The sequence below is a fragment of the Protopterus annectens genome, chromosome 6.part1 (assembly GCF_019279795.1).
Source record: "Protopterus annectens isolate FY-2018-M chromosome 6.part1, PAN1.0, whole genome shotgun sequence".
NCBI classification, from domain to species: domain Eukaryota; kingdom Metazoa; phylum Chordata; order Ceratodontiformes; family Protopteridae; genus Protopterus; species Protopterus annectens.
In genome coordinates, this window is record NC_056738.1 from 356095895 (window position 1) to 356122936 (window position 27042).

The 27042-nt window shown below is 41.7% G+C and overlaps 1 protein-coding gene across 1 annotated transcript in view; it reads right to left on the reverse strand.

Annotated features, from left to right (window-relative positions):
* ATG2A (autophagy related 2A) overlaps window positions 1–27042 on the reverse strand; it is a 2853001-nt gene that overhangs the window by 786322 nt on the left and 2039637 nt on the right. The window contains exon 27 of the mRNA XM_044075772.1: window positions 4896–4972. Within this exon, the coding sequence (XP_043931707.1) occupies window positions 4896–4972 (77 nt within the window). The remainder of the gene's footprint in view (window positions 1–4895; window positions 4973–27042) is intronic.

The following is a 27042-nucleotide window of genomic DNA, read 5'->3' on the forward strand; positions in this document are numbered from 1 at the left end:
TGGAGTCAGGTGAGAGAATTGCTTAATCAGTGACTGTCAGCTTAAGTCTATTTTAGGAGAATAGAAATAATAGTTTGAGGGAAGAGTGGAGCAAGGAGTATGAAGAACTCATTGGGGAATTCCCTTAAATTTAGGTAGGTTGTAAGCAGGAACATTTCCGTTTGGATGACAGGTATGAGAAAAATTGGGTCTTGAATGTTTTTGAGTTTGGTATAGTCCTAAGTGAAGGAGGGAGAGAGTTCCATTTCTTGCCTAGCGAGAAAGAGAGTAGAAGCTGGCCAGCAGGACGTTTGGGTTTGTGGATATAAATTAAATTTTGGTGTACAGCTCTCAGAGATCTGTTTGGGATGTATGAGGGAAGGATGTTTGTTAAGGCTGGGCATTTATCTGGGTAAAATATTAATTTGTGAGCGGTGGTTAGTTGAAGATAGTCTAGGTGGTAGAGAGTTCTAGCCATTTCAGTGATTGTAGGGTAAGGCAGTGGTGAGTAGAGGTTTTGGATTTAGTTGCAAATTTAGAGATCTTATTACAGGAAATTTCAAGTTTTGAGGTGTTGGAAGAAGACAGATTAGTTAGAAGAGGGGCTCCATATAGTAACGAAGGTAGAAGGTAGGTAGTTGCCAAGGTATGCCTAGAGGAGTTGGAGAGAAAGAGGTTATTCCTATAGAGCATACCTAACTTTTGGTGGGTTTTCTTTATGTTTTGTTGTATGTGGATATCGAATTTAAGGTGTTCATCTATGGTAATGCCAAGAAGTTTTGCAAAAGGGACCACTTCTATAGCAGTGTTGGTTTGGCTTAGGACTTTGAAAGCATTTTTATCATAAGAGAAAGCCCTGGAGGGAGGGAAAAGTAGTATTTTAGATTTATTTGAGTTGAGAGAGAGATGGTTTTGGTGCATCCAGTTCTCAGTGGTAGAAAATGCTATTTGGGTTTTAGTCAGTAGTTCAGGAAGGTTAGAGGTGGCACAGACTAAAGATGAGTCATCAGATTATTGGATAACTGTTGTGTCAGGGATGACAGTGTGAAGGTTATTAATGAAGATGTTGAAAAGCATGGGTCCGAGGATGGACCCCTGGGGAACGCCGGTGGGTGTTGGTAAGAAGGAGGAGGTAGAGTTCTTCCATCTGACAGCTTGAGATCTATCTGATAGGTAACTGAAGAACCAGGATTGAGTATTAGGGGAGAGATTAAGGTTGGCGAGATGAAACAGAAGGTGTTTGTGGGAAATGGTGTCAAATATTTTAGAGAGATCTAGGAGTACTGTGGATACTAGCAGTCCAGAATCTCGGGCTCGATTGATTGTTTCTAGGAAGGATAGTAGGGCAGTTATGGTGCTGCGGCCAGGGCGGAAACAGTGTTGGGTGCGTGTTAGGAGTTGATTCTGGGTTAAGAAAGGCAAAAGTTGGTGGTGGACACATTTTTCTAGAATTCTGGATATTGGACAGAGTAGGGCAATGGGGCAAAAATTGGAAATATTGGTGTTTTTGCCTCCTTTGTGAAGAGGAAGAATGTAGGCTGAGTACCAGAGTTTGGGTACATATGACTCTTTTAAGGATCTGTTTATTAGGATACTGATCGGGAGAGCAATACCATCTGCAGCACATTTGAGGAAGGAGGAGGGTATGTTGTCAGGGACATTGGAGCATGGCTTTAGTTTTGATATGAGCCTTTTTATAATAATGGTTGAAACTGGTTTGAGCTGGAAATTAAGGAGACAGTTATTAGGGTTGTTGGGTGTTGAAGAATGAGAGTTGTGTGGACTGTTGTTTGGGAAAGTTTTGGCTAGGTTAGCTATGGATTCTGTAAAGAATGAGTTGAAATGTGAGCTCAGTTCAATGTCAGTTACACTTGGGTCAGGGCAGGGATTATTCCTGGACCCTGGATGGAGAAGGGAATTAACTGATTTCCAGAATTGTTTTGGGTTCTTATTATTGTTGGACTGAAGCTTATTGTAGTAGATGATACATGATGAGACATGTGAAATGTGGCTTTGCAAAGTAACTGAATAAGACTGGAATTTTGTTAACTTTGTTAAACTGTGTGGAGAACTCTAAAGCACATATCCCACTTTATTTTACTAATGTTTAGAAGGACAGTGATGGGATTGAAAAATTAACTTCAGCAAAACTGTTTTTGCTATAAGCAGTATTTGCATAAATATTGTATGGTATGCATGGCAAGTTATACTGTAAAACAGTTTGATATAGGATACAGCAGGGCGTTGTAAATGTGAGGTGAAAGAAGGAGTACTGTCTGTGACTGCTGTATATACTAAAGATATTAAAGAAAGAAAGACATTTTTCTTAGTTGTGATGTATCCATCCTTCACACTGTAAGATGTTACGAAAGGCTAGAAAGAAGCAAGTTAAAGTTAGTATCATGTTGTGATCTTGGACTGCTTGGGTGGGGATATAAAAGTGTATTTGATCATATTATATTTAGCATTATGATGATAATCTCTCCTCTTTTTACAGGGATGGAAGTCTAGATTAATGTCCTAGGTTTAAGCTACAGACGTGGTTTTTTTTTCAAGCAAACATGTTACAAATAAAGGAAAAAAATGACAAAACTTCCATTTTCTATGACATTCATTTATATGTTTCCAGTTATTTTTTTCTATTAGCAAATGCTCTCAGTGAGTGAAAAAAAGTCTACAGGTACAAGCAATTGACCATGAGTAGTCTGAACAGTGTGTTCTGAGTAAAATTTATTGGGATGCTTTCATGCATCTGCAAAGTTGATAGCTTTTTTTTCTCATTACCAAGTGCTTTATTTTGCAACAAATTGTCTAATGGTACAAATTAATCATAACAATTTTGAACAGTTTCTGCTGAAAGAAATGCAGCAATTACAATGTAATTAACTTTTAAATGAAGGTTGGCAAGCAGGTCAGTGAAAAATAAATGAAGTTTAAAATTGCAGTAAGTGAATAAGATATAAGCAGTTGTCTGTCCAGCAGCCTTAATACTTTAACACGCTTAATATAACAATACACAGTTGTTTATTTACAAAGATAGCCAGTGCACTTTTTCTTAGTACTGAAAGCATGCAAGCTGTTTTTCACACCTGAGAGTGAGAACTGAAACAAGAAAAGAACAAACAGTAATCAGTAAATGTGGGAACAGACTGTAGCATGTGCTTTAGCATGGACGACCTTCATTTTGGAATAGCTAATGCCGGTGGGTGCAGTTGTCCACTTGGAGCAACTGCTCCTATCTAGAGGGGTAAACTTTATTTTGTGCATTTAAATTAAAAAGAGAACACGGGCCTGACAATCTAGTTTTTAGTGTGTTTTCACTGAAGTAAAAAGTTTTGAAAAATGAGACAAAGGTTTAAATGGAGATTAGAAAAATCAACTGCATAAGACATCAGCCTACTTAACATTTCTGTATGCATGAAGCTAAAAGCTGGAAAAACACATTAAAAAGAACTGTCCTGTATAACAAGAGGAAGTAATAGGTTTCTATCATAGTGACCACATTGTTTAAAATTTACAATGTTATGTAAATGGACTTACAGATACAAACAAAAATTAAAGATTATTGAATTGAAAATGCAAAAGCTGAACAACAATGTTGCAGGAGACACAGCTGTATAGAAGTGAGAGTGAGAATTTGAGAAAGAAAAGGATTTCAGGAAGGACATTCAGCAGAATATCAGGGACAAAGGAAAAGGGGGTAATAACACTGACTGCTAGAGAGGTTCCAATAGTGATAGAAAATTTTTGTGAGAAACTATTAGCTTTCAGCAGGGAATATAAGTTATGGATGGGGATGGAACTTGATTTGCAATAGCAAGGATGTATCACTGGGGTCAAGAAGGGAAAACAGAAAGCAGCAGAAAGTATTCTATGAACTAAGCCCACACTGGCATGGAAAAAGGAGATTTTGCCAGTAGGGATGACTATAAACAAGGGTATAGAAAATAGGCAAGGCACTGAAATTTACTAGAGAATTCAGCCAAAGGCATCAAGGTATTGGGATCAAATAACTAAAGAGGGAAAAGTAAACAGAGTGGGGTGAAGCCATGCAGAAGTTTGGACAGCATGTTAGAGACCGTCTTCCCTATCAGGGACTGATATCAAAAGTATAGGCACAGAGAAAAGGACATGGGAGTGCTACAAGGAAGATCAGCTCAGGTTGAATTTTTAGTTGAGTCTACTACAGAAACTGCTGTTAAATAGGGATAATTAGTAGGGTAGTACATGCTTATGTCACTGAATAAAGTGTGAGGATTTAATAAAGATGCTAAGAAAAAAAAAAGAAAATAGAAAATGCATGCCCATGCAAAAATAATAATAATAATAATAGGATCGCCTTCAGTTGATTGACCTTCCGAAATGCCGAAAGCCATAAGGCTGAAACCATATGACCGATATTTCGGAAGCTCAAACAATGTGAACGGGGATTACAGTACATTGCAAAATGGGAAATTTGCCATTTTCCTCAAAGTAGTGTGATCTCGGAGTTGGTATACTTAATTAGCAGGGGGTAAGGTGGGGGTGCAGAGGGGCTTGCCCCCTGCAAAAAAAACAAAACAAAAAATAAAAAAACATTGTTTTTATTACTTTTTTAAATTTTAGTTTTGACCTTCCGAAATGTCGGTCATATGATGTTCGACATTTCGGAAGGTTGATCAACTAAAGGGGATCCTAATAATAATAATAATAGTAGTAGTAGTAATAATAATAACTTGATTAAACAAACCGCTCAAATCAGAATGTACAGAGCTAAACTAAAGTATGAAATCATCCAAATTTTTTCGTTGTTATGAATTTAATAGAAAGAATAAGTTATATTAGCTACTAGTGTATTTTTCTACCAATGGAATGCCAGTAACGAATAAGGAACACAGTACAGTAACTTTCAATCACAGGCATAATAAAACACCTACCAGCTTTCCATGCGAACTGCCTTTCCAGGTTGTTACCACTAGCTTTAGGAGGTCTACATCCAGCACGCATACATAATCTGCCGTTTTACAGGGAAATATAAAAGAAGAAAACATTTTACAGCAACAGGGCAACAGCAAATTCTGTGAATAATACTTGCTGACTGGTTGCAATTCAAAAAGCATAATACATCTTTCTTAGAATAAGGATGGCATACAGCTTGCAGAGGGAACTTGCCTAGTATTGCTAGATAATTTAAGAATATGGTATAAAACTGTGCATCTGCAACCAACTTATTATTCAATGTTTAAATGATCTGTATTCACCTACTCACAAAAGCAATATGCAATATCATGAGCTATGGAAATGTACATGAATGACACCAATTAACAACACTGCATTTTTATATAACAGAAAACAAGTTGGAATGTGTTTTCCAGACAAGAGAAAAATGAAAAATGAAAAACAATGCTTATGTAAGTAAATTATTTGAAATAAACAAAACATGTCCTTTAAGGTGAAACTGACAAAATCTGTTTGTGAAAAGGAAGGAAGGGCACATTCCACCTTTAACAGTATTTGAAGATTTTTCTTCACTTTTCTCTCATAGTCATGGTAAAAAAAAGAAATGCTTGCTAAATAACACATATGTTCTTACTGTATTAGATGATCTAAGAGAGGACCCTTCTTCATGGGTTCTTTTGTTGGATTCATCTTCTCCATCAGTCAGAATTCAGCATTTCTTCAGACATTCCAGCACTAAGAGAAGAAAGCTCATCCAACAGCTGCAAAACCTTGTGTTCATGTCATGTTCCTGACAGTTCGGTGCCTGCCCGCAAATGAAGAATAACAATGATAATTTAGGTGTATGATTACTAAAAATGGATACTCCGGTATACAGGTTCATGGAGTAGTACTAGGCTAACTGCCCTTGTAGGCCATTTTAAGCCTAGCCAATTACCTCATGTGAGAATCAAATTCTGCACTTTGTGTTTGTAAGGTAAACACTTTAACCATTATGCCAACCTCCCACCCCTGCAGTGCAACACACTACAGTTGCCAGAATTACAGGGAACACCAACAGTTGAGGCTTGGCTAGAGGTCTGATCACACCTTCCCAGAGGACAGTGGGAGGATATTCCCAAATGATCAAGTGGTAACCTCTCATAGATTAATATAACATTGTATCGGTTACATCTAATGTTCTGGACCATCAAAGACAAGTGATAAGGTTGGGTAAAAAGTGCTGAAGGAACCCACTGAAACAGATTTAGGAATACAAAGTCTTACAGAATGCCACTGCCACCAGTGATACTTCTTCTAAAGTTACAGCTGAAACAGAAATGCTGTTTAGAAAAGCAAATGCTGGCTACTTTGCTTCAGAAGTGCTTCCACTGAATCTAGTGCCATCCAGGCAAAGATAAGTTCTCAAGATGCATTTTTGCACTTATTTTTCACTGTTTAAGTGATTGATGCTTGTACTTTGCAATTATCTGAGCACTTAAAATGCATTTTAGCTACAAATTGCCTTTCCTCCTTTTTGTTTGGTACCTGAACTGTTTAGGCTTGCAATCACCTTGTAGAAGGGTGAATTATCTAGGGAAATAAGTTGTTTATTGTTGCACTGCATTTGAGGGTCCTTTTTTGCTGTGCATTTACATTAAAAGGTCTAAGGTCACCATGCTGTTGCAGGTGTTTGTCTGGTCTATCTGAGCTGGGAAGCACTTCAGAGGGGCACAAAATGTAGTCATTTTATTGGCCAGAGGGCTTAGGAGTTAGATATCCGTTTCATTTCTGTTTCTATAAATCAGGAGTGTTTGCTTGGCTCACTTCCACAGAGCTCAGCAAACCTTGGCTACTTGCCTGGGCTTCAAAAAATGCTTCTACTGCATTCAGTGTCATCCAGGCAAATATATATTCTCAAGCTGTATTACTGTACTTGTTTTTCACTGTATAAGTGATCGCTGCTTGTGCTTTGCATTTTCTGAGCATTTAAAGTATATTTTTGCTACAACATGCCTTTTCTACTTTAATGCTTGGTATTTCAACTGTTTAGTCTTATAATCCTTGTAAGGGGGGCTCACAGCACTTCATAGAGGCTCAAAGTGTAGTCAATTTTGTTGGCTGCTGGGCTCAGGAATTAGATTTTATTTTTATTTCTGCTTCTATAAATTAGACTAATTTGCACAGAGCTGCTCACAGTGCAGCAGTGGTTAGCAGTGCCCTGTACAGATGCAAGAACCTGGACAATTAAGTTTACCTATAAAACCAGTACTAGGACTGCAACTTGTAATTTATGGAAGCACTGCACAGAGTTAATCTCAGAGCAGCTAGCTTGCAAGTCAGATAACATAAACATCATATCCTAATACTATTCAACTCTTATTCCTAACCCTAGAGACCACGTTAGGAGACCTTTGCAATACCTAGCCCTTAAACTTGAACAGTCCACCCTAATAAAGATCTGGACAACATGAATATGTAATTTCCAAATGCCTCTGTAGCCAGCTTGGTAGACATGGGCATCCTGGGATAAGGTAGCAATTGTCTCATGTATACAGACAATCTTTTAATCCTTAAACAAACCAACACAGTATGCAGCAGATGTACATACACAACTTACTTGGGCACAAAAATCTCACTCACAAACTAGGTTGTCAAAAAGCACACACACACATACACACACACACACACACACACACACACACACACACACACACACACACACATACACACACACTACGTCCACCACAGTGTGTCCACCACACACACAGATCATCTTATACTCTGGCGCTAAAAAATAATCGATCCAAAGCTCAAAGATTTCCTAAGCCTGCAGAGTGCAATGCTTATCCACAACAATCTGTAAAGCACACACTAAAAGCAGAACCAAACACCACACATAAGACCACACCTAATGGACCCCTGAAAACAAAGCCTATATGGCAAGAAACCATTTACTCAGGACCCTTGTCACAGGGGACTCCATTGTATGACACACAGATGCCCCGATCACCAGACTGGCAGACTGGACAAGGAGAATATTACAGTCAGTTGCTTACCTGAAGCTAGGATCCACCAAGTTACACATACACTCAAAGTCTTTGCACCACAGGTACCAGTGTGATTCTGTCATAGTCCATATCGGCATAAATGACCAAGACATACCTCTCGGGACTATAAGAAGGGAGACATTATGGACTTCTATGAATATGTGTCTCAGACAGGTGTGTCTTGTACTGAGCAGCATAATACCTTCACTAAGAATGATGGCACAGTATGAACAAAAATGAATGACTAACAATTGGCTTAGTCTCTGATGTCAGTCCAAGGGGATTCATTATCTGACAGCCTGGGAGGACATGGTCAACAAACCATGTTGTTTTACCAAAGATCGCTTGTGCCTGTCCACTTAGGCTTCTGGATTTTGACTAAACCTTTAATCACCCCCCCCCCAGAGCCTTTTTTAGGTAAAGCCAACGTGACAAACCTGCCAACATAGCAAATAAAACCCAAAATAACCTAAAGGTGTTACTGCGCAATGCTAGGAGCCATAACAAGACACTCCATACCCTATAAGCTCTCCTCACTCTGGAACACACATACATCTCTGCTATTACTGAGACATAGCTTAAAGTCACAGAAAGTACTCCAGCAGTGCAAGGCTACAATGCCTTCCACACATTTAGACCATAAGCTGCACAGACAGAAACTAAATGTAGAGGTGGGGGTCTCTCAATCAACATTAACATTAACAACAAATGCAGCTCAAGGCTGCTTAAACAGGATGATATCCTGGATATCATCCATGAGCAAATAACCCTAGATAGAGTCCCTTACTGTAAATTTGCAAGTTATAGGTTGCCATCTATGTCACAAGAATCCCACAACTCTTATCCAGATGTACTAGAGGCACACTCTACCCAACTAGTCTGTTTATGGGAGACTTTAATTGCCTCTCTATATATAGACTGGGAAACATACACTGCCTCCAACTTGCAGGCATAACCTTTTCTGGACAACCCCCCCAGTATCACCTCCTCTATGGTGAGGTCAAATCACAAAACTGCCTCCTTTGAAATAAAAATATCAGCTTTGGAAACCTAGCATAACCTGTTACAGTTAGAAACTATTTTAAAGCAAACTGGATAACCTGTCTTCATAAACATAAATTTAAGATTGCAACATTCCTCCCTAAAATCAACATCCAATGTTATCATCTGAGCTGCTCGGACTAGCTGGGCATTAATCACAGTACTCTACTGGGCACATGTATGATCACTGGTATAATGCAATAATGTATTAGAATACGTAGAGGGTCCAAAGTCAGAAAGAAAACCTTGCATCAAAACCACGAATAATAAAACTCCTTTTTATTATGCGTGGTTTTGGTGCAAGCTTTTCTTTCTGACTTTGGAATGATTTTTGTTTAGCAGCACCAGTTCATTGGTAAGACATCTCTTTTTCTCTGTATTATAATATATAGGCATTCTGTAAATTTTAGATGTATAAGTGTTGCAAATTATATCTTTTTCTAGCAACACATCCAAAAAAGCTATCTTATCAATCCCAATAGTATACGAGAACGTTAAGAAATCAGTACTACTATTAATATACTCGAGAAATTCATCAATAATATCCCTTTCACCCCACCACAAAATGAATAAATCATCGAGGTATCGTAAATACATTTTAAAGTAAGTAGTAAAACAACTATTGCATAGGTACAAATATTCCCATTGCAACATGACAAAGTTCGCAAATAGGAAGCCACAGGGAGACTCCATGGCAACTCCCTCTTTTTGCAAATATAGCTGTCCTTCAAAAAAGATAAAATTATTAGACAACAAAATTTCTAACGGTTCCTTAAACAAGTTAACTTTTTCCTGCTTGACCCCCTTCTAATTAATCAGTACACCACAAAACTCCTGTATGGTGAGGTATGACAGTATATAAATCACATGAATCAATAGTAAAAATTATCATTTACATCAAAATTAAGCCCCTCAATTTTGTGCGAAAAGTGCCAAGAGTCTTTGCAAATATGTTCCTCATCCTTGAGTAGATGTTTAAGGATGTTGTCCAGAAAGCTGGCACAAGAACTAGTAAATGAACCCCTGCCATCAACAGTAGGGTTTAAAGGGGGTTCTGCCATACTTTATGGATCTTCAGCACCATCGATAAACATGTCCTTAAGTTCTAAACTAATTCGATGATAAGCAATTTTCAATTGGTTTTTAGTTGCTTCCTCATAAGCATTTAAGGTAAACATGCGCCATTTATAGTCATCAAAAGGCATAATGACCAAACCACCCCCTTTATCAGGTTTGATAAGTCTTAAATTTTGGCTCTTAAAAAAAAATAAAGCAAGTCTCATTCATCTTGTGTGATGTTAAAGCATGTTCCAGGTACCTTTTTACCCAACAGGTTGCAAAAATCCAACTCACACATCTTCGTATAACACTAAGGTAGGCTACAGGGGTGTGTTGAAAGTAGAAGATATCCTAAGGGGTTGTGCAACATTATTAGCATTTCCAAACATTAGAGCCAAATTAATTTTCCTTAAATAAAATTTCAAATCCATCAATGTGTCAGGAACACTAACCCCCCTCATAGGATCAAATGTCACCCCTTTAGAAAAAGTTGGATAATGGAACCCTTATAGTCTATAAAAGAGGAAAGAATCTGAAATTGATCTATGAAAAGACTACTACTACTCTTTGGGGCTTAAGTGGAGTTAAAAAGTGTGGGAGATGCAGTTACTGTACATTTTTATTGGAGGGTGATAAATTTGATCACCAGGGGAAAACTTTTGTTATTAATGGAAAAATCAATTGTGAAAGTTCTGGTTTGGTTTACTTGGCCTTACGCTCAGTCTTGTCAATACTTCTATGTGGGTAAGATGGAGTCCCCTTAGGATATCTAGTACTTTCAACCCACCCTACACCCTACCTTAGCGTTATATGAAAAGAAGTGAGAGTTGGATTTTCGCAACCTGTTAGGTAATAAGGTACCTGAAAAATCATTTAACATCACACAAAATGAATGAGACTTGCTTTATTTTATTAACAGCCAAAATTTAAGACTTATCAAACCTGATAAAAGTGGTGGGGCTGGTCATTATGCCTTTTGATGACTATAAATGGCACATGTTTACCTTATTACGTAGGAATGCTTACAAGGAAGTGACTAAAAACCAAATGAATATTGCGTAACACAGAATTCGAGTACAACTCAAAGACATGTTTATTGATGGTAGAATTTCCATTGAACAGTTTAACTTTCTTAATTTTCTATCTCCTTTGATCTCTACGATCCCCTGTATGCCGAAGATCCATAAAGACTGGCAGAACACCACTTTAAGCGCTATTGTTGATGGTAGGGGTTCAATTACTAGTCCTTGTCCCATCTTTTTGGACAACAACCATAAACATCTATTTAAGGATGAGGAACATATTTGCAAAGACCTTGTCACTTTTTGCACAAAATTGAGAAGCTTGATTATGACATAAATTATATTTTTATTCCTATTGATGTACATGGATTTATATGCTATCATACCTCACCATACAGGAGTTTTGTGGTTTACTTACTATTTAATTAGAAGGGGAATCGAGCAGGAAAAATGTTAACTTGTTTGAGGAAATGTTAGAAATTGTGTTGTATCTTTTTTGAATTACAACTATATTTACAAAAAGGAGTTGCCAAGGGGTCACCCTGTGAATCCCTATTTGCGAACTTTGTCATGTTGCAATGGAAATATTTTATCTATTTAAGTTATTTTACTACTTACTTTAAAATGTAGTTAGAACAGCACAATGAGTTATTCATTTTATGGTGGGGTGAAAGGGAAATTATTGATGAATTTCTCAAGTATATTAATAGTAGTACTGATTTCTTAACTTTCTCGTATACTACTGGGATGGACAAGATAGCTTTTTTGGATGTGATGCTAGAAAAAGATACAACTTACAACACTTACACATCTAAAATTTAAGGAAAACCTACATATTCTAATACATTATTGCATTACACCAGTGCGCATCCATTTGCCCAAAAGTGGGCTGTGATTAACAGCCAAGTGGTCTGAGCAGCTCGGATGATAACACTGGATGTTGATTTTAGGGAGGAATGTTGCTATCTTAAATGTATGTTTTTGAAGATAGGCAATCCAGTTTCTTTGGTTGAGGAACTTATAATAGAAGTTACTCATAACAGGAATATAGGGCATTTCATATCATTGTTTAGTTTAAAGGAACAGCACACCGGTTGTAATGATTCTTCTACTATTAGGACTACACCCAGGGTAGAACAATTCTGCTTCACAAATGCCTTTATTTCAGTACTTAACTTTAAAAGTAGTACCATCAGGTGGACCTTAAACGAAAATTGGAACCTCCTAAGAGGACAACAGTATAAGGGAAAAGTTGGGTAAAGAACTCCTTATAGTCTATAAAAGAGGTAAAAATCTGAAATCGATCTATGAAAAGACTACTCCTCCTCTTCGGGACTTAAGTGGAGTTAAAAATGTGGGACATTTAATGTAAAGTTTTATTAGAGGGTGATAAATTTGACGTCCAAGGAAAAACTTTTATTAAAGAAAAATTCAATTGTGAATGTTCAGGTTTGGTTTACTTGGCCTTATGCCAATCTTGTCAATGCTTGTGTGTGTAAGATGGAGCATAAACTCCATGAGCGTTTGTATGAACACACATATGAAATACGTAAAGGGAAAAATACTAATGCCCTATTTAAACATATTAAAGGGCAAAATGGGTATTCTTTTAAACTTACAATGTTGGAGAAAATACAGTGCAACCCACGTGGTGGACTCTGGTCAGATGCATTAGAAAAAAGAGAATTATTTTGGGAACTATATTTTAATTCCTACAACTGGCCAGGGTTGAATGAACACATTACTAGAGCTCCATTATTAACGTTCAGGGCATTATGGAGGTAAAAAAAAGTAATTTTTATGTGGTAGATTATGTAACTTTAATATTTCACATTGAAATTTTTTGGTGTACTATTCTTGCTCTTTTATGTGGGTATATCACTTTAAGTGTTTTAGATTGCTTACTTAATGGATTTCATCACATGATCTTTTAAGATATTTCAACTGTGGTTTTAATACAACTCTTTATCTGACGAAGTTTTGTTACCGACAGAATGAAAGCGCTTATCGTTACGGTGTTTACTATTTATTAAAAGTTCACTTTGTTGGGGGATACCAATGGCATTAACACTCTGTCCTTTACAGAAAGCCTTAGAGCTCTGTCTCTATACTCTGTCTCCTACAGGTTGTTGAGAGGCAATCTGTACTTGGTGTACAAGGCACCCTTTGATCCAGCCCTGATGCAGCTTTTGCACATCCATAAAAAGTACAGTTGTGTAGACTTACCATAAATGTAAATGTTCGAGTGTTTTCACTGTTGCAGTCATCACATTTGGGTTATCCCTGCCAGGGTATCCCTCAGTCGGTCCGAATACCAGAGGCTTAGTATTTCTACATCGGTTGCTGTTGCTCCAGGACTGACGTCAGGTTGTCAGTGGTATAAAATCAGGCAGCTGACGCCATTACATCAGTTTTTCTTGCCCTAACCTACCCAATAGGGAGCGAGGTTAGGGTGGAAAAACACCACCAGTAGAAAGTGAATACTAAAAGTTCCTTGTAAGGAGAGAGAGAGAAGACACGGGGAATGGAAAGAGGGAAACCAGGACTGCAACAGTGAATACACTAGAACATCTACATTTATGGTAAGTGTACACAACTGTACTATGTTCTTCGTGTTTCACTGTTATAGTCATCATATTTGGGTTAATTCCCAAAGCTGAAGGAAAGGATGGAGGCAGTCAAAAAGACTGGGGGCTGGCTAGGATGCTCTGCAAGACTGCGGTGGCAAAGCCTGCCCTGGATTTGGAGAAGATAGGCAGGTGGTAATGCTTGGTGAAGGTATGAACAGATGTCCATGTTGCAGCCTCCAGGATGCACTTGGTGGGGACCCATCTGAGGAAAGCTGCAGAGGTGGTGGTTGCTCTGGTGGAATGTGTCCCGACCCCCTTGGGGGGAGGTTTCCCATGCTGTTTGCAGCAGAAATGGAAACAGTGGCCTATCCATTTGGAAAGTGTTTGTTTGGATATGGCCTTGCCCTCTGCTCCTGCAGCGAAGCTGACTAGCAATCGATCAGTTTTTCTGAAAGAATTAGTCTTGTCTAGGTAGAATCTGAGCTGTCTGTGCACATCTAGAGAGTGCATAATCCTTTCCCCCTTGTTTTGTGGGATAGGAAAAAGGTGGGCAAGTGAATGGATTGGTTGAGAGCCACACTGGACACCACTTTTGGCATTAAGGATGGGTTAGTCCTGAAGGAGACCCTGTCAGCATGAAAAATGATGAAGGGCTCTACAGCCATAAGTGCTTGTAGCTCTTATACTCTTCTAGATGATGTGATGGCCAGAAGCAAGGCTGTCTTCCAAAAGAAAAATTTTAAATCTGCTGAAGCTGCAGGTTCAAAGGGGGGCAGGGTGAGCTTTTCCAACACAAAGTTTAGGTCCCAAGCTGGGGATGGAGCTCTTCTGGGTGGCCTTAAGTTGTTAGCCCCTCTTAGGAACTGTTTGATGAGATGGTGTGAGAAAAGAGGTGGCTGTGTGCTGAAAAGAGCAGAGATGGCAGCGGCATGAATTTTAATAGAAGAGAAGGATAGACTCCTGTGTAGTAGGTCTGCCAGGTAATCCAGGATGAGAGGTAAGGAGGGATGTGCCACTCCGGCTCCCTTAGCCTGGATCCAGGTGCAAAACCTTTTCCACTTGTCAGCATAAGACTTTCTAGTGCTGGGGCGTCTGGCCTCACATATAACATCTGGAACTTGTTTTCTTAGACTGGCAGCTTGAGTAGAGGTCAGGGAATAAGACAGGCTACCAGATTGAGGGTCTGCAATTGGAGATGCATGAATTCTCCATTCCTCTGGGTCAGGAGTGTTGGGATCTGAGGTAGGTGCCACAGCGGCAGGGGTGACAGGCTGCGCAGCAGTGGGTAGCAGTGCTGGCATGGCCAGTCTGGGGATATGAGGATTGTCTTCAGTTTTTCCTCCCTTATTTTGAGCAGTACCCTTGAAATGAGTGGTATAGGGGGAAATGCATAAACCGAGAGGTTTACCCACTGGAAGGATAGAGCAACTACTTTCCCGGCCTTGCTGTGACGTTCCCTGGTGAAAACTTTGCTGAGCTGATGATTGGAGTGGGAGGCAAAGAGGTAGACCTTCTGGGTGCCCCATTTCTGGGTTACAAGGGTGAAGGTTCTTGTGTCTAGCTGCCACTCATGTGGGTCTAGCAGGTTTCTGCTTAAGTTGTCTGCCAGAGTGTTTAGAGAACCTGGCAGGAATTGTGCTAACAGGTGTAGTTGCATGGCTGAGGCCGTGTGCCAAAGGGTCATGGCAAGTTTGCACAGGGGATAAGAGTGAGTCCCTTCCTGCTTGTTGATATACCACATTACAGTGGTGTTGTCTGTTTTGATCAGTAGAGGCCCCGGGGAGAGTAGGGGTCTGAAAGCTGCCAGCGTGTGCTGAACAGCTAACATCTCGTTTTGGTTGATGTTGACGTGCAGATGTATTTGTTTGGGCTCCATTGGCCCTGAATGCACCTGCCATCCAGGTGTGCACCTCAGGCATAGTCTGATGGATCTGTGGTGAGGGTCTGGGCATGGTGGGGTTGTGAGAAGGGAAGTCCCTTGTTGTGGTAGCATGCTGCTGCCCAAAGAAAATCTTTCCTTAGACAAGGTATTGTTGGTATAAGAGTTTCCTGGTCTTGAGAGTACTGACACCAAAGGCTTTTTAGATACCATTGAAGTTTCCTCATATGCAGTCTGGCATATGGAATGAGTAGAATGCAAGAAGCCATGAACCCTAGAGCTTGCAGGATTTTCCTTGCAGATAACTGGGTCCTGGTGGCAAGTTGAGAGAAGTAGGCTGTCAGGTAGGATTGTTTTTCTGGTGCAAGGAAAGCCATCCGGGATGTTGTGTCCAGACTTGCTCCCAGGAATACAATTTTTTGTGTGGGTACTAGTTTGGATTTCTTTTCGTTGGTAGTATACCCCAGGGAGGTCAGTAGGCCCTTTACAAACATCAGGTGCTTTAGCAGCTTTTCCTGTCTGCCTGAATCAGGCAGTCAACTAAATATGGGTAAATTTGAATATTTAGTCGTCTGCAAAAGGCAATGGCGAGAGACAGACATTTTGTGAAAACTCTGGGAGCAGTGGATAAGCCAAAGGGAAGAGCAGAGAACTGAAAGTGCAATGATCCTGCACTGAAACGTAGGTATTTCCTGCATGATTCCCTGATTGGGATATGTAAATAGACCTCTTTTAGGTATAGGGTGGCTAACTAAGCATCATTGGAAAGCATACGTAGAAGCTGCTGGAGGATGAGCATTTGGGACACTAAGTTGAGGACCCAGCGGTTGTTGGTAATGCTGGCCCAGTTGCGTGGAAGGAGAGTTTTCCTCCTAGGAGCAAAAGCAAGTGGGCAGAGGGAGGGGGAGGAAGTGTAAAAAGTCATTGTGAGTTCTTACCATAAGGGTGGGGCTTTGCACTCCCTGGTTTTGAAGAGGAGGAACTCCATTGCTTAGATCTCTGCATTCCCTGGGGCTGTTGTCTGGGGGGCCTGCTTCCCCTGGGTCTGGGCCAAGCTGACTTGGAGAGGGCAGGAAAGGACCAGTGCTTGGAGGGTCAATGCCTACTGAACCTCAGTGGCTGGACCTGTAAGAAGTCTTTAACTGTTTGCATAGATTTAGCTTTTTCTTCCATCTTTTTTAAGACCTATTCTGCCTTGGTGCCAAATAAATTGTCTTTGTGCAAGGGTGCGTCCAACAATTTGGATTTGACATGGTCTGGCAAGGGCTGTTCCTTAAGCCAAGCATGCCTTCTAAGGACAGAACCAGTGACTGCTGCCCTGCAAGATGCTTCTAGGGTGTCAAAACCACATTGCAAGTTGTGCTTAGTTACTTGACTTGCAGAATGCATCAACTCTTATAACTCTTTATTTGCTGCACAAGTACGGAAAGAAGAGATTTTTTGTTTGAGGAGTTCCATGGTATGTTGCTGATATTTCAGCATATGGAACTGACAATTTAATGCTCTAACAGCAAGAGTAGCAGAGGTGTATACTTTTTTACCCCATCTGTCTAAAGCTCGGGAATCCCTGTCTGAGGGGGTGGGATTCTTAGCTGAAGTTGCTTTGATTCCTTTAGGTCCTAGAGAGATGACCTCGGGGTCAGCAGTAGGATTTTTGAAAAGAAATTTGTGATTGTCAGGGACTCTATAGTACCTGTCAAGTTTCCTGGGAGCAGGAGGGAGGGTGTCAGGGGTCAGACGGGATTCCATAAAAACATCATCCACAACATCCAGCACAGCAGGGATGGCCAGAGGTCTGTGCTGTGGAAGATCTAAGAATTCACTGAGTCTCTTTTTTGACTGAGGATAGTCCTGACATTCCCACTGGAAAAGGTCCCTTAAAGGAAATGTCCTTGGGTGGAGAGGCTGAAGGGATGGATTCCTCTGCATCAGAATCCTTATAAGCAGAGAGGGGTTGCATATCTTCAGATTCAGATGCATCAGAGTCATCATACTCCTGTTCAGTTAAAACTACTGGGGACAATTCTCTTTTTCTTTTGGAAGGGGTAGGCTGGCTTCTCCTGATAAGCATTATAAGGTCTTCCTCCATCTTAAGCATTTGAGACTGAGGCAAGGAACCAGGTGCCTGAGCTTGGGTTGTCAGTATTTTGTGTGTGGTTCATACCCTGGGCCTTACAAACTCGGTAGTTTCCGAAAGAACTGTAGACACGAAAGAAGTTGGTCTGTGTCGAGTATCGGTAGTGCGAAGTACTTCCTTGGAAGCCAGTGCCTGCTCAGTGAATCCAGACCCATCCAAGGTAGAGACATCTGCAGGATCCTTAGTCGAAGAAGAGTCTCGTGGCATACCGGACTCCAAAAGGGTCTCGGTAGCAGCCTGCGAATCCACAGAAGCGGGCATCAGGGACTGCAAAAGCGTCTCACTGAGGACTGGAGAAAGTACTGTTGTGTACACTTACCATAAATGTAGATGTTCGAGTGTATTCACTGTTGCAGTCATCACATTTGGGTTATCTGCTTGCAGTAGCCCTCAGTCGGCCTGATTATCAAAGTCTTGGGTCCTACGTCGGTTGCCGTCTCATCTTCCGTGACGTCAGGTAGTCAGGGGTATAAAGCATGCAGCCGACGCCATTACATCAGTTTTTCTTGCCCCAGATGTCAGGTGCCCCCCCTTAATGGGAAGCAGTTACATATATATATATATATATATATATATATATATACATATACACACACACACATACACACACACACACACACACACACACACACACACACACACACACACACAAGGTTATACCTCCAACAAAAAAGCAAATGCACCAAAACGCTTTTAAGTCTAGTAAAGGAGAATAGAGGTATAGCCAAAGGAAGTCAGGGGGCTGGAGGGAGGGTAACCAGGACTGCAACAGTGAATACACTCGAACATCTACATTTATGGTAAGTGTACACAACTGTACTATGTTCTTCGTGTTTCATTGTTGCAGTTATCACATTTGGGTAGATTCCCAAGGCTAAGTATGGGAGGAGGAATTTAGATAGCATTAGGACCAGCTATAAGGCCCTGCAAGACAGCAGTGGCAAAGCCAGCTCTGGATTTAGAGAAAATTGGCAAATGGTAATGCTTGGTGAAAGTATGTACAGAACTCCAGGTAGTAGCTTCTAGGATATCTCTGGTAGGGACACCTCTGAGAAAGACCATAGAGGTAGATGCAGCCCTGGTTGAATGGGGTCTAATCCCCCGTTGGATAGGTTTTCCATGGTGCTTATAGCAGAAATGAATGCAATGGCCTATCCATTTAGAAATGGTTTGCTTTGAAATAGCCTTCCCCTCTGCCCCTGCAGCAAATGCCACCAGCAGTTGTTCAGATTTCCTTTGAGGTTTAGTCCTGTCCAAGTAAAATCTAAGTTGTCTGTGCACATCTAAGGAGTGCAGTATCCGTTCCCCTTTGTTCTGTGGATTAGAAAAGAAGGTTGGCAAATTAATGGACTTATTAAGAGCCACACTGGAAACCACCTTGGTCATGAAAGAGGTATTGGTTCTGAGGGACACCCTGGCCGCATGAAAGATTATGAAAGGCTCCACTGCCATAAGGGCCTGTAATTCAGATACCCTTCTTGCTGAAGTGATTGCTAAAAGGAAAGCTGGTTTCCAAGAAAGGAATGTTAACTCTGCAGTTGCAGCTGGCTCAAAAGGGGGAACAGTGAGTTTTTCCAATACAAAATGAAGGTCCCATGCTGGAGTTGGGGCTCTCCTGGGTGGGCTTAAATTTCTGGCCCCTATGTGGAACTGCTTGAGCAGTGGGTGAGAAAAGAGGGGTGGTTCTGTGTTGTAATGAGCTGAAATGGCTGAGGCGTGAATTTTAATGGAGGAAAAGGGAAGGCCCTTGTGAAGCATCTCAGTTAAGTATTGAAAAATCTGAGGTAAATTGGGCGCTGATGTAGCCATCCATTGAGTTTGGTTCCAGGCACAGAATCTTTTCCATTTTAAAGCATAAGACTTTCTAATACTAGGCCTCCTTGCCTCCAAAATGACATCAACACTTGTTTACTGAAGGATGGTAACGGAGAGATTAGGTAATTAGTCAGGCTTCCAGGTTCAGGGTTTGCAGCTGGGGGTGCAGAATCTGACTCTCCTGCTGAGACAGCAGGGTAGGGGTCTGACGTAGGTGCCATGGGGCCAGCTGGGACACACTGCGCAAGAGGGGGTACCAGTGTTGGCGTGACCAGTCTGGTACAATCAGTATCATCTTTGGTTTGTCCTGTTTGATCTTCAGTAGCACTTTGGAGGGGAGAGGCAGAGGAGGAAAGGCATAAACTGACAGATTTTTCCAGCTGAAGGACAGAGCATCCACTTTCCAAGCTTGTTTGTGGGAGTCCTTGTGCAGAATTTGTCCAATTGGTAGTTCTGGGGGGAGGCAAACAGGTCTATATCCAGGATCCCCCATTTGTTGACCAACATGTTGAAAATCATTGGTTCCAGTTTCCACTCATGTAGGTCCATGAGATTTCTGCTTAGTTCATCTGCCAGTGTATTTAGTTTTCCTGGCAGGAATTGAGGCTGTAGATGCACATGGTAGCTCAAGGCTGTGATCCACAGAGCCATGGCTAGTCTGCAGAGGGGGTAAGAATGGGTACCCCCCTGCTTGTTTATGTACCACATAATAGTGGTGTTGTCCGTCTTTGCCATTAATTGTCCTGGAAGAATGTGGTCCTTAAAGGCTGTCAGAGCATTCTGTACAGCTAACATTTCTTTTTGATTGATATGCAGGTGCATTTGACTTGGGTTTCATTTGCCCTGAATGCACTTCCCTGCCAGGTGAGCCCCCCATGCATAGTCTGATGCGTCTGTTGTTAGGGTTTGGGTGGCAGGGGGTAAAGTGAACGGTAGTCCCTGGTTTTGGTGGCTGGCCTCTGCCCACCAAAGGAATTCTAACCGTAGGCAAGGTATGATAAGAATCATTGCTTCTGCATCCTAAGAATGTTGACACCATAGGCTTTTTAGATACCATAGTAGTTTCCTCATGTGCAGTCTTGCATATGGAATTAGTAGAATGCACGAGGCCATGAACCCCAAGGCTTGCAGTATTTGCCTTGCAGATAGCAGGGTTTTTATGGCCACTAGTTTGAAGTAAGTTGTCAAATGAATTTATTTCTCTGGAGTGAGAAAAGCCATCTGGGAAGTTGTGTTCAAGCTTGCTCCCACGAATATAATTTGTTGACAGGGTACAGATGTGATTTTTTTTTTGTTTATGGTGTACCCCAGACAAGTTAACACCTTTTGTACAAATGCCAGTTGATTCAGAAGTATGTCCTGGCTTTCTACCTGAATTAGACAATTATCCAGGTATGGGTATATTTGAATATTTCTTTGCCTGCAAAATGCAATGACTGGAGCTAGGCACTTTGTGCATACCCTGGGTGCAGTAGATAAGCCAAAGGGGAGTGCAGAGAATTGATAGTGCATGCAGCCTGCTTTGAAGCATAGGTATTTTGTGCAACATTCCCTGACTGGGATGTGCAGGTAGGCTTCCTTTAAATCCAGTGTTGCCAACCAGGCATCTTTGCCTATCATGGGAAGCAACTGGTGAAGAGTTAGCATCTTGAATTTTGGACTCACCAAAAAGGAGTTTAGGATAGACAGGTCCAGGATAGGATGTCATGAGTTGACTTTTCTGGGTACCAGGAAAAGTCTTGAGTAGAAACCTTGTCCCTTTTCCTCTTCTGGTACAGTCTGAATAGCCTTTAATCTTAAGGGAGAGTACTTGTTTTTGAGCCTCTGCCCACTGATTTGGGGGTAGATTTGGCCAACCGTTTGGGGTTGGTAGCGTGTGGAAGTGAAATCTGTATCCTTGGGAAACTTATGTTTGAAACCCATATGCCCTGGGTAATGAGTTCCCAGTTTTTTGCTTGCAGAGCAATCTCCCCCCTAAAGGAGCAGTCAGTTGAGAAGTGCTTCGAAGTTTTAACATTAAGTCATTGAGACAGCTTACCATGGGGGGAGTCTTACTACTCCCTAATTTGGAAATGGGAGCCCCCCCACTGCTTAGTCCTGTGCATACCCTGGGACCGAAGCCTGGATGTTCTGCTGGTTCTGGGTTTGAGCTGAGAAGGCATGGAAGAGGCAGGAAAGGACCAATTTTTTGAGGGCCAATGCCTACGAAATCTAGGAGGCTGCACTTGTACGAAATCTTTAAGAGTTTGCATAGATTTAGCTTTTTCCTCCATCTTTTTAGGAACAACTTCTGCTCTGTCGCCAAACAGGCGGTCCAGATTTAAGGAAGCATCCAGCAATTTAGTTTTAACATGATCTGGCAGACATTGCTCCTTAATCCAAGCATGCTTTTTAAGTACAGACCACGGTGACAGCAGCCCTGCAAGATGCCTCTAGTGAATCAAAACCACATTGTAAAGTATGTTTTCCAATCTGTTCAGCAGAATGCATTAAATCCTGCAAAATCCTTATTTTCAGCACAATCAGGAATCGACATAATTTTCTGTTTAAGCAACCCAATAATATGCTGCTGATACTTTAACATATGAAACTGGCAATTTAAGGCCCTGATGGCCAAGGTTGCAGAGGTGTAAACCTTCTTACCCCATCTGTCCAGGGCCCTGGAATCTCTATCAGAGGGTGTAGGATTTTTGGCAGTAGTAGCCTTAATGCCCTTGGGTCCCTGTGAAATGGTCTCAGGCTCCGCAGTAGGATTTATAAAAAGGAACTTATGAGAATCAGGAACCCTGTAATATCTATCAGGTTTTCTGGGAGCAGGAGGTAGAGAGTCAAGGGCCAAGCTAGATTCCAAAAAGGCATCGTCAACAATGTCCAGCACAGGAGGGACAGCTAAAGGCCTGTGTTGGGGCAGGAGTAAGAAATCTCTAAGCCTCTTTTTAGAATCAGAGTAATCCTGGCTTTCCCAATGAAAATGTTCCCTAAGAGTATGCAAGGTTTTGCCAAAAGAAAAATCTTCTGGGGGCGAAGCAGAGGGAATAGAGTCCTCTGCATCAGAATACACATATGTACATAAGGGTAAATCCTGGTCATCAGAGGAGACAGAAATTTCAGAATCTTGGTCAGAAGTATCATAAGCAAATTCAGTCCTAGGTCTCTTAGAGGGGGGAAGGTTGGCTTCCCCTGATTAAAGTAATAAAGTCTTCAGCCACTTTTATCATTTGTTTTTTAGACATAGAGGCCTGACCATGTGGTCTGGCCGTCAGTTTCCTAGGCATGGTTCAAGTTTTAGGCTTAGAAGAAGAAGATGGCGTTGGTTTAATATGCAAGTCAGTAGGCCTGAAAACACGCTCAGAAGCTGATGCCTGCACAGCGGCTCCGGACCCATCCAAGGTAGAGACATCCGCAGGTTCCACAGTTGAAGCATCTCACGACATACCGGACTCCGAATGGGTCTCAGTAGAGGCCTGCGAATCTGAAGTAGTGGGTATCAGGGGCTGCAAAAGTACCTCACTGAGTACCAGCGAACTGGCAACTAGCTTAGGAGAAGCGTCGTCGGCAGCTTTGGTCCTAGGCGGCCTGTCTCTCTCTTTATCTTTGCGTTTTTTCATAATGTCGGTAGTCGGGTGGCCTACCGAAGACATATTTGGATAATTGAACCGAGTACCAAAATATTTAGAAGCGAAAATGTACCGACGACGAATAGTTCATGGTTTAAATAAGGCACAAAACCGACAGCGAGGTATGTCGTGGTCAGGGCCTAGGGAAGGAATACAGTACGATTGAAAATCTTTATGAAGTATTTGCTTTCCACAAGAAATACAACTTTTACTGACATCGGTTTAGAGCAAGAAAAAGTTTCCCCAACGGGGTACTTACTTAGCTTTAGTTGAAGACTTCGGTTCTGAAACTCGAAAACTAAAATTTCAGGAGTCGGCCGGCACATGCAAACTGCTTCTGCTTTGGGCACCGCCCGGCAAGAAAGACTGATGTAATGGCATCGGCTGCATGCTTTATACCCCTGACTACCTGATGTCATGGAAGATGACAGAGCAACTGACGCAGGACCCAGACTTTGGTAATCAGGCCAACTGAGGGCTACTGCAAGCAGATAACCCAAATGTGATGACTGCAACAGCGAAACACGAAGAACATCTGACGACTAGCTTAACGGAAGCGTTGTCAGCAGTTTTGGACCTGTGCGGTCTGTGTCTGTCTTTATCCTTACATTTTTTCGGAAGATCTGTTGTTGGATGGCTTACCAAAGCCATATCGGAATTCGAGGACTGAGAGCGAAAACATCTAGCTACAATAAGGGCCTGATGACGTACAGTTCTGGCGTTGAACAAAGCACAAAAGTGACAGCGGGGGATGTTATGGTCTGGGCCTAAACAAGTGATGCAGTAAGAATGAAAGTCTCGGTGTGGTATTTGCTTTCCACAAGCGAGACAATTGTTAACTTTTTCTGACATCTGTTAAAGAAAGAAAAAAGGATCCCCAATGGGGTACTTAGCTTTAGAAGACTTCAGCTTCAATTCAGAAATGAAAAACTCAGGTAGTGACCGACCGGCACTCGTGTAAACTTCTTCTGCTTCAGTCTCATCGGCAAGAAAGACTGATGTAATGGCGTAGGCTGCCTGATTTTATACCACTGACGACCTGACGTCAGTCCTGGAGCAACCACAACCGACACCGAAATACTATATCCTCTGGTATTCGGGCCGACTGAGGGCTACCCTGGCAGGGATAACCCAAATGCAATGACTGCAACAGTGAAACACGAGGAACATCTACAACCCTGCTGGGTCTGCAGGGCCGATAGACAAGCCTGCTGAACATGACATTTAAGTGCCTCAAAGTGGTATGTTTCTTAACATATTATAGGAAAGCAGTATTCCTAAAGGAACTGCTTGACTAGTCAGAACTGAACCTTAATCCTGCTCCTCAGTCCTGCTCTCTACATGAAACAGTGTGTGGAAGGCTGCCTAGAAAACCTGCAGTGAAACTAAGTCCTAACCACACATGTATCTAGATCATCAGGGATGCATGAAGCAGAGTGAACAGGATAGTAAGAGTTACAGCTTCAGCCAGCACTGCTGTCATAAATAGATAACCCTGACTACAATCTAGGTGACCAGAATTCGATTAGCTCCATGGGTGCTTAATGACACAAGCAGTGGAGGATAGCAGTGACCATCTTGGGGAGGGAGAGGGTGCACATGCACACTGACTAAATTTCCCTAGTGGAGAACAAAGAAACTGCCACACAGTGCCTTTTGTAGGTAGCCTGGGCATTCTGCTGTCAGTCCTTTTCGAAAAAGAGGCAGTTTAGCATTACTGGACACTGTACTTCCCACTTAAGGACTCTCATTGCGCACACATGGCTTAATGGCACAAAACCCAGACCACCACCTGATGGATGCTTTAATGATGGCCATCTCAGATGACCATCACCCTCATGATGAGGAATAAATGGGCTGATTGGCCAGGAATGCACTGATGACTGTCAGATAGTGGGGGCAAAGCATGTCAGAAAGAAAGATACAGCTTCAACATAACACAGGACTATGTCCACTTGGAAATCACAATGGAAAGTAACTTGGCAGTTCAAGGCCTGAGTCAAAGACCCAGCAGGTGTGTCAGGGAACCAAGGAAGTAGGCCAGAATCAAAGGTGGGGATGGTTGCTATCCAAATACTGAAGGAATCCATGACCAATGAAGGATACCAGTACCAACGCATGACTAAAAGTTCAAATCTATGTTCCATTTCTGCACCACATGGACTTAAATAACAAGTTTAATCTTCTTCCCTAAACTCAACAATGTGATGCAGATAACTAGGGATAGAAATGATAAATTCTACAGTAAACTCCCAAACCAAAAACAGAATAACACAACCACTTCAATCAGTCCTCATACCTCCTGATCCAGAAGAAGGGAAGGACTGTGACCTTCCCTTCTGGTGGAAGGGCCAATTGCCACAGAGCCCCACCACCACAGATTCAGTCCAACAATGGCCTCTGCTTCTGCTGCCACAGCAGCAAAAGGCTAATGTGATGGTTCAACAAGATCACCATAATGTTTTCATTGAAAGGGGTGTAAACAGATGAGAAATTGAAGTCCAACAGCAAGCCTAGGACTCTGGACCAACAACTGCTCCATGAAAGGGGGACAGTATAGTTGTGTACCTACCATAAATGTAGATGTTCGAGTGTCTTCACTGTTGCAGTCATTACACTTGGGTTATCTTGCTGGCAGGCGACCCGTAGTCGGACAATGTTCCAAAGTCTTGGTCCGGTGTCGGTTGCTGTCGCCTCTTCCCTAACGTCAGTGCGCCTGGGGTATAAAAGTTGCAACTGACGCCATTTTCTTCAGTTTTTCTTGCCCCAGATGTCAGGTGCCCCCAGATATGAAGGCTGGAACGATAAAAATATGCCAAACAGCCATGCATATATTACTATAAACATTTCCTTCTTCTAAAAGCAAATATACCACATAGGTTGTATAGAGTTGAGAAGTACAGAATAGTCCCAGCAAAGAGGGGGAAGGTGGGTGGGAAACCAGGACTGCAACAGTGAAGACACTCGAACATCTACATTTATGGTAGGTACACAACTGTACTATGTTCATCGTGTTTCACTGTTGCAGTCATTACACTTGGGTAGAATCCCAAAGCTGACGTAGGGTGGCTGGGTGTAGATTGGATCTGGCGAGGCTAACAAGCCCTGCAGAACTGCAGTAGCAAAGCCTGCTCTGGATTTGGAGTAGAGAGGTAAGGTGGTAGTGCTTGGTGAAAGTGTGCACTGAGCTCCAGGTTGCAGCTTCTAAAATGTCTTTGGTTGGTACCCCTCTGAGGAAAGCTGCTGAAGTGGCTGCTGCTCTGGTAGAATGAGGCCTAATGCCTTTGGGCACAGATTTGCCATGTTGTGCATAACAGAAGCGGATGCATTGTCCTATCCATTTGGAGATTGTCTGCTTTGTAATAGGTTTTCCTTGTGATCCTGCAGCATATGCTACAAACAGTTGCTCAGTTTTTCTGAAAGTTTTTGTTTTGTCCAAGTAAAATCGTAGTTGTCTGTGTATATCCAAAGAGTGCAGAAGTTTTTCCCCTTTATTCTGGGGATTTGGATAGAAAGTAGGCAAATGAATAGTTTGGTTTAAGGCCACATGGAGACCACTTTTGGCATAAATGTTGGGTTCGTCCTTAGAGAAACCCTGTCCTGGTGAAAAATGAGGAAAGGTTCCACAGCCACCAATGCCTGTAACTCTGAAACTCTTCTTGCTGAAGTTATTGCTAGGAGCAGATAGTTTTCCATGACAAGAATTTTAGATCTGCTGAGCTGGCTGGTTCAAATGGAGGCAGTGTTAGTTTTTCTAAAACAAAATTGAGGTCCCAAGTAGGTACTGGTGCTCTCCTAGGGGGTCTTATATTCTTTGCCCCTCTGAGGTGCTGTCGTAGTAGAGGAAGTGAGAAAATAGGAGGATCCGTATTGTAATGAGGTGAAATGGCAGAGGCCTGGATTTTAATAGATGAAAAAGATAGGCCTTTGTCCAACATCTCAGTCAGGTATTGCAA